Genomic DNA, 7567 nt, shown 5'->3' with positions numbered 1-7567 from the left:
TTTTTAACATTTGTTTTTAAAACTTAAAAACAGTTTCTAAGTGTTTTTTTTTTAACAGTTTTTAAAAAAGTTTTTAGTTCCAAATTCCATCTTTCCTTCCCTCTCTTCTCCCCTCCCTGAGGCAGTAGACAATCTGATACAGGTTACACATGTGCAATCATGCAAACATTTCTATATTAGTCACATTGTACAAGAAAACTCAAACAAAAACAAAAATAAAGAAAGGAAAAAAAAGAAAGTGAAAAATATTATGCTTCGGTCTGTATTCCGATGACATCAGTTCTTTCTCTGGGAGGTGGATAACATTTTTTATCATGAGTCCTTTGGGATTGTCTTGGATCATTGGATTGCTAAGAGTAGCTAAATTGTTTACAGTTGTTTCATCATACAATGTTGCTGTTACTATGTACAATGTTTTCCTGGTTCTGCTCACTTCACTTTGCATCAATTCATGTAAGTCTTTCCAGGTTTTTTGAAGCCATAAGGGAGAGCTTTCTAACAGTTGGATCTGTCTAAAACAGAACAGGATGCCTCATGAAGCTGAAGGGCCAATGGCAAAAGACAGGAATGCTTTGGGAATTGCAAAGCCCTTTACAGAAGGATTGCCCACAATCACACAGCTATGAAGAATCTAAGATGTGATTCACACCAGAGTCTTCCTGGCTCCATGTCTAGAATGCCACCTCTTCACTGCTACCCTGCCTCTCAAGGAAATGAGTTCCCCATCCCTCAAAGGATTCACGCAGAGGCTAGCTGACTTTCTTTTGGAGACCTGGAAATTGGAATTCTTTTAGAGTAAAAGTCACTGAACTGGATATCTTCAAAATTCTAAGGTATGGTAACCTCAGGGACCTGAGGCTCCATGTTCTCAGAGAGCCAGAACACTGGGGCATTTCTAATTTCCCCTACCAAAGCCTGATAAGCATGTTATATATTCTCCAGAAGGCTTGAGGCTGGTCTTGGAAAAAAAAAACTCAATAACAAACAAAACCAGAAAACCTTACCTCTAGATGTTAGAGAAACGTTTGTCCTCTCATTCTGTTCATTGCTTTAGAATAAGGAAGTCTGCCTGTCACTGCCAATAGTCTTAATGTCCTTTGCTCTAGGAGTTATGAAACACATCAGTTTAAATACTGGAATGATGAGAGAAGTGACATACTATTGTGAAAAGGGCATCGAATTGGGAAGACTTTGGATTCTAGTCTCAATTTTACCACTAACTCCTGTGATCCTGGACAAGTTGCTTTCCTCATCAAAGCTTTGGTTCCCTCAGTAGGGGATTCTGATGAGAAGACCTTTAAAGTTCCTTCCAATTTCAAAAAGCACAACCAAAATGGGCTTTAGGTAGGAGCAATTTTTGGACCCATGAAGCTGGGCCTCAATCAAACCTCAAACTTATGCGTCAGAAGTCACCTCAGTGATGGTCATGAGTCACGCTCCCACCTTCCCGAGCCACTCTCCAGAACGTAAAATGCTTTCCCTTATTTTTAGACCTATAACTCCAAGGAATGAATCTTTTCTTCATGGTGTGGAGTTTCTCCTACCGAAGCACATTTATATGATCTAGGGTATATAAATTTGGCTACAGGTGAAATTTGACGACTGCCAGGCAAGTCAGTGGTTTCTGAAGGAACAAAACGGGAAATTTCACAGGCCTGGAATGAGGTGGAGATTTTTTTTTCTCTCTCTCAAACATTTGTCCCCAGGCAAAATGTTGCCACTTTCATAGGAAAAACGGTTTCAAATATTGGCTTTTGTTTTTATGGAAAACGGTGAAAAATTTGAGGGAAAACCACAGAATCCTTTGCTTTTATTGAAACCACAAAAACTTGATTTTTCACCAGTTTTGCTGAGGGCTGAAATTTCTTCTTTGAAAGGCTTTACTTTTTATTTTCTTTTTTTAATATCTCCTGAGAGGCTAATGAAAGGTTTTTCTGTTCCCTCTGCAGCGCTGACCCTGGTCATGCCAAATCTTGACGCAGAAGAATAATTTACACGCCCCGATATTGCCAGTTGGGGACTTCTTCATGTTCAAATCACCAGACACCGGGCCTGACTCCTCCTGATCCTAATGCAGGCAGAATGCCCATGGAAACTGGGGAGCATTTACCTGGGAAAGGCCCGCGGGGATTGCCTCGACCTCAATAAAATCATTGAACCTGACTCCGCTTTCCCACTCAGTTGTGTTCTCTATTGCTCCTTATTCTTAACTCTCTTACTTTCCCCCTCCAGCCTCTTCCTGAAAAAAATGGAAAATTCTATTTGCATAGATGCTGCTTCTGCCAGGGGGGACAGGAATGCTGGACACCAGGCCCGATTCAACGAATTAATTGGTTCCCCCCAACCCCCACCCCCTGGTGGCTGCACTGGGCAAAACAAGTGAGGGCTGTCCCAGCTGAGAGTCACCCTTTGCATATCTTACAATGGCCACTCTGTCGGACTGGGCATGAGTTTGACTTCTTAATAGGCATTTTATTTTGTAATAAAACAACTCGGGGGGAACTCTCCCGCATGGTGAAACTGAGACGTTTTAAAACGACCAGAAGGCGAGCCTCACCAGGTATGACTTGTTCAAAGTTTTCAGTAACCGAATCCCGTGTTCTAACCCCTTTGGGGCATCCCAAGACCGTTAGGTGCCCTGGAGGGTGTCACTCAGCAAAGGATAGCTTGGTACACTGAAGGACTTCATTGACTGCAGATAAAGTCATGGCTCCGATCCAATTACTCTGACCTACTACAGCTTCCCCGACAACGACTAATTTGCAAAATGGGTGAATTACTCAGACGTGTTTCTTTCCATTCTCTGTCACTGCTATTTAGAAGCCTGACATTCTATTGTTGTCTTTGGTTCTTCGTTCTCCGAGAGGGTGATGTCTTGGCTTGCTTGTGAATTGGATTTAAGTGAGGCATAGCTTGTCTTCTGAGGTCACCACATGGCACAGTGAGAAGGCAACAGACCCGAAGTTAGAGAATCTGAGTTCAGATCCCACCTCTAGCACTACCTTGGGCAAGCCAGTTTTCCTCTCTGTAAAATGGGGATGCTGTACTTGACCAAGATTTCTGTTTGTTTTTTTTTTGTATCATGGACCCTTTGACTTTATGTGAAGCCTATGGAGTCTTTATCCAGATCATGTTTTTAAATGCATAAAATAAAATACATCAGATTACAAAGGAAACCCGTTATATTAAAAAAACATTTATAAACATATTTTAAAAAAGTTCACAGATTCCCAGGTTAAGAACCCCTGGACTAGGTAATCTCTAAGGTTCTTCCGAGCTTTTACTGTGGATTTAAAGGCTTTATTTTAACAAATGGCTGCAAATGAAAAGAGAGACAATTTATTCCCAACAAAATTAAAAATGTCTTGATGTGACTATTCTAATTAATGAGCATAGTGCATTCAGATTATTCTGCTTTGTTGCATGGTCAAATTTTGTATTTTGTAAGAATCCAAAATCTTTCTCACTCACAATCATCTAAAATCCAAGCACGTTCCACTTCCAAAGGGGATAAAAAAAACAAGAAACATTTAAATTCTTTCTTCTTCCTTCTCATGAAGGTACTTTTAACACTAGAAAGATAGTTGAAGAAATGATTTCTTCATGAAAGCTCCTAAGATTGCCTGCTCAGGCCCATCTTCCCCTAATTCCTATTACTGTTTTATTTTTGTTATTCAAAACCCAGCCTGTTGGTTATCTGTCAGTAATAAATGCATGTTAGCTGGCAAAAAGTGTTTCAATGTTCACTGACCTGTTACTTCATTTGCTTTTAAATATAATGTAAATATTGCCCTACCATGGGTTCTGTGAAGTTTAAAACAAGTTTCTCTTTGCTCCCTTATCTGATTATTCTCTAAAAAGACATGTCATTGTTGAGATTTGAGAATAACAGCTTTATATTAAAAAGAAAAAATATTCCTCCCATAACTTGCTTGTTCTTTTCTGTATTTTTCTTCTTTCTCTTCTTAAACTTTCAAGTTTATCCTACTGCATCCACATGCCTGGCAGCTCTTTCTTGCGAGGGGCATCGTGCCCTCCCATCTGAGGCTTTCATTTTCTTTCTTCTGGTCTGGTTTCTATGGAGCAGATAGTTGACCCTTCCTCATATTTCCCTACCCTCTCTCCCTCACTCCCTCCCCCAACCCTATCCCACCACATCTGGAACAGCCTCCCTGTCTCTCCATGCCCAATTGACTCCCAAACTATTTCCAAATCACATTTCTCCTTTCCGGCTCCTGCTTCCTAACATGCTCACTAATAAAATAGTCAGACCTGACTCCCTGGATATCCTGGATTCCTCTCCTCTCCTTCATTCACCTGGGACTAGAACCATTACATAGCTCCTAATTCTTCGCCCGGTGACATTCTATACTCAGATCTACACGTACCGCTTGCATTAAGATGGAAGGACCATAGTTGTTTCAGTACTAAGGGAAACTAGGCAAATAGATAGAGAAGTCTCTGATTTCAGATTAATCTTTTTAACTCATGACTTTCATCATATTGCCTAGAGTAAATCCCAAATTCCTCAGCTTGGCATTTTAGGTCTTTTCCAATTTTATCCCAGTTTTGTTGCCCATTACCCCCTGTTCCACCCAGTCTAGAGGGTCTATGAGCTTGATTTTTAAAAATATATCATTAAGTGTATTTCAAGATTGCTGGTTTCCTTTGAAATCTGAAGTATTTTATTTTATGCATTTGAAAACATGACTCTGAGGACTCCATAGGCTTTGACAGACTGCTAAAGGGTCTATGATAAAAAAAGGCCAAGAAGTCTGCCCAGACTGGTCTTCCAAACAAATGTTCATATTTCCATTTCTGTACCATTCTACATTCATTTTTCCTTTCTTTTCCATTCATTTTAAGGACCCAAAATCCTAGCTATAAAACTGGACGTGACCTTAGAGGTTATTTCTTTCAGTCTCTTGATTTTACAGATGAAGAAACTGAGGCTAAGAGGTTAAATGACTTGCCCAATGTTATGCAAGTACTAAAAGAGTTTTCTGAGATCAGCCTTTTCCATGATGTCTTCCCCATAGTCCAGTTCACAAGGATTTTTATCCCAGCTGCCATTTGCACAATTCATACTGCTCCTTTGTCAACGGTCAAAACTACCCTGTTTTGTAAATTATCTTTTTTTTTGATTTTGAAAATAATTTAATATATTAACATCGACATACAGATCCAAGGATATCCTGTCATTATTTGAAATTTGAAGAAACCGATGAACACAATCCCTACAAGACAGAAGAACAACCTACAGGCCAGGAGGATTCTTTATAGTGAGTGTCACCATGGTGCTTGGACAAGTAGTAAGGCAGAAGGCACATAAATGAAAGCCTTGGCTTACAAGAAACCACACTGAGAACCCCGGGGTAAAGGATATTGGACAGAATTAATATAATGCCTTGTAAAAAAATCAGCAACATTAGGACAAATCAGTCTACACCGTCCACCGACTATGCCTCTTTCTTCTTGATGATCAGTGGTCCCACCTTGTCACTGGTTTCTTCGTTGTGCTTTGTGTGGGCACCATCGCAGAATGGGAACTTCTTGGACCTCCAACAGCGGCAGTACACAGCTTTCTCTTCCAAGTCTTCCATGTCAAATGCGTGGACAACCTTGGGGTTGTCTTTCTGGATGGTGAGGTTGACCATGGACCTGTAGCGTTTTTCTTTCACCAAAAACCTTTTGTAAGCTAGGTAGCCCACCACGGCAGTGCCAGCAGTCAGGGCCACAGCAGCTATGCAGTTGGCTCGCATCGACAGGTTGGAATGCAGGCCTATGGCGGTGCCGCGCTCCGCGGGGAGGGTATGGGCGGGGGGAGAGGGGGTGCTGCCGCAGCCTCGTGCCGGTCGGCCCTCACGGCACACTGGGGCTCCCTGGGGCTCGCTCCGCCCGCCACCGGCGAACTCTGACGCTAGAGAGGCGGCTCGAAGGCCAGCACTATCGGCGGGCCGGAGAGCACTGCCGTAAATTATCTTTTCATCTGCATCCATTTGGTCTCTTCAATGAAACTATAAAATCCTTCAAGGTAGATAATGTCTTGAGTGTTGCTCCCTCCGGATTGAGATCAGAACATTTGAATTGACTTCATTTGTGGACTGATATCTCCAAAAATCTGCGTGCAAAAATGGAGCTCTGTTGACCAATCTCTGTAGGACTTATGTCCAATGAGCTTTTGGACAAATCTTTGTCCTAATTTCTTCTTTTTCTTTTGCATTCTTATGTCAGAGCCCTCACTTAACTGACTCTGACCAATCAAAGCATTTACTTTGAGCTCAGTCTCCAAAGTCTTGGTTTGTTACAGATGCAATTAACAGCCACTGCTGAAGTTCTGATCATACCTTATGATGGTGTGTCAAACTCAAATAGAAATGGGGGCCATTAAATCATAGATAAAGATCCCATGGCTGTACATGAACTTAGAAAACCAGATGACAATATCATCTAGATTCTATTGCATTTTGTCAAATATTCCGCAATTCTATTTTAATCTAGTCCTAACTATACTTGCCTGTGCTTGACATGTGCAGCACTTAGTCAACACTTATTGTAGCATTTATGAAATACTTTATGCTTTTGTGATGTGCCTAATAGACTCTTTCATCTATTCTCACAGCAATCCTGTGAAGCAAGTGCTATTATCTCCATTTTACAGATGAGCAAACTGAGACTCAGAGAAATCAGGTGAGCGTACATGGGGTCGCATAGTTTGTGTCCGAGGGGGGATTTGAAGCCATGTCTATCTGGCTCCACAATCTGTCTGTCTAAAAGTACCACAGCAATTATCATTGCAACCGTTTTATGGATGGGGAAGCCTAGTCTTGGCAAGATGAAGTGAGTGGCTTCACTTGGAATTGAAATTATTTTCTGTAGAGAGGTAGGATGGCCAAATGGATTGAGAACTGGGCTTTGAGTCAGGAAGGCCTGGGTTCAGATCCTGTCTGACACTCCTGGCTAAGTGAACTTTGTTTTGCAATGGGGGCCTGTGAACTTGATTTTTCTTTTAATGTCTTGATAACTGTATTTCAGCATTGTTGGTTTCCTGTGTAATCTGGTGTGTTTTATTTTATGCATTTGAAAACCCGATTCTGAGGACTCCATTGGTTTCACCAGACTTTATTCAATTTCTTCATCTGTGAAATCAAGTGGTGGAAGGAGATGACCTCCAAGATCACTTCCTGTTCTATATCTAGGATCTTAGGTCCTTGAAGCATGGACAGAAAGGAAAGGGGAGCACATCACAAGAAAGGAAAATGAGGGTGCAAAGACAGAGGTGGGAGGATGAAGATTTGTTTGGAAGATTAGTCGGGCCATTTTTGTATCACGGACCCGTTGGCAGTCTGGTGAAGTCTATGGAGTCATTCTCAGAATCGTGTTTTCAAATACATAAAATAAAATACACAGATTACAAAGGAAACCAGCAACATTGAAATGCAGCTATTGATATGTTAAAAGAAAAATCAAGTTCATAGACCCTCATTGTAAGATGAAATTCACTTAACTGGGAAGTGTCAGACAGCATTTGAACCCAGGCCTTTCTAACCCAAAGCCCAGTTCTCAA

General features: G+C 41.2%; 1 protein-coding gene across 1 annotated transcript; it reads right to left on the bottom strand.

The window, feature by feature from the left end:
• Positions 1–5423: 5423 nt before the first annotated feature.
• On the bottom strand, positions 5424–5999 carry LOC118842663 (CDGSH iron-sulfur domain-containing protein 1-like). Its single transcript, XM_036750065.1, has one exon. The coding sequence runs from the start codon at positions 5997–5999 to the stop codon at positions 5460–5462; it is 540 nt and encodes a 179-aa protein (XP_036605960.1). The 3' UTR covers positions 5424–5459.
• Positions 6000–7567: the final 1568 nt, after the last annotated feature.

This window comes from Trichosurus vulpecula, chromosome 3, assembly GCF_011100635.1.
Source record: "Trichosurus vulpecula isolate mTriVul1 chromosome 3, mTriVul1.pri, whole genome shotgun sequence".
Lineage (NCBI taxonomy): Eukaryota > Metazoa > Chordata > Mammalia > Diprotodontia > Phalangeridae > Trichosurus > Trichosurus vulpecula.
The sequence above is the reverse complement of the archived record's forward strand: the minus strand, read 5'-3'. Positions and strand labels throughout refer to the sequence as shown.

Bases quoted from the DNA above. Each gene is read 5' to 3' on its own strand.
- LOC118842663 (XM_036750065.1), bottom strand. From the start codon at position 5,999: ATGGATGCAGATGAAAAGATAATTTACGGCAGTGCTCTCCGGCCCGCC.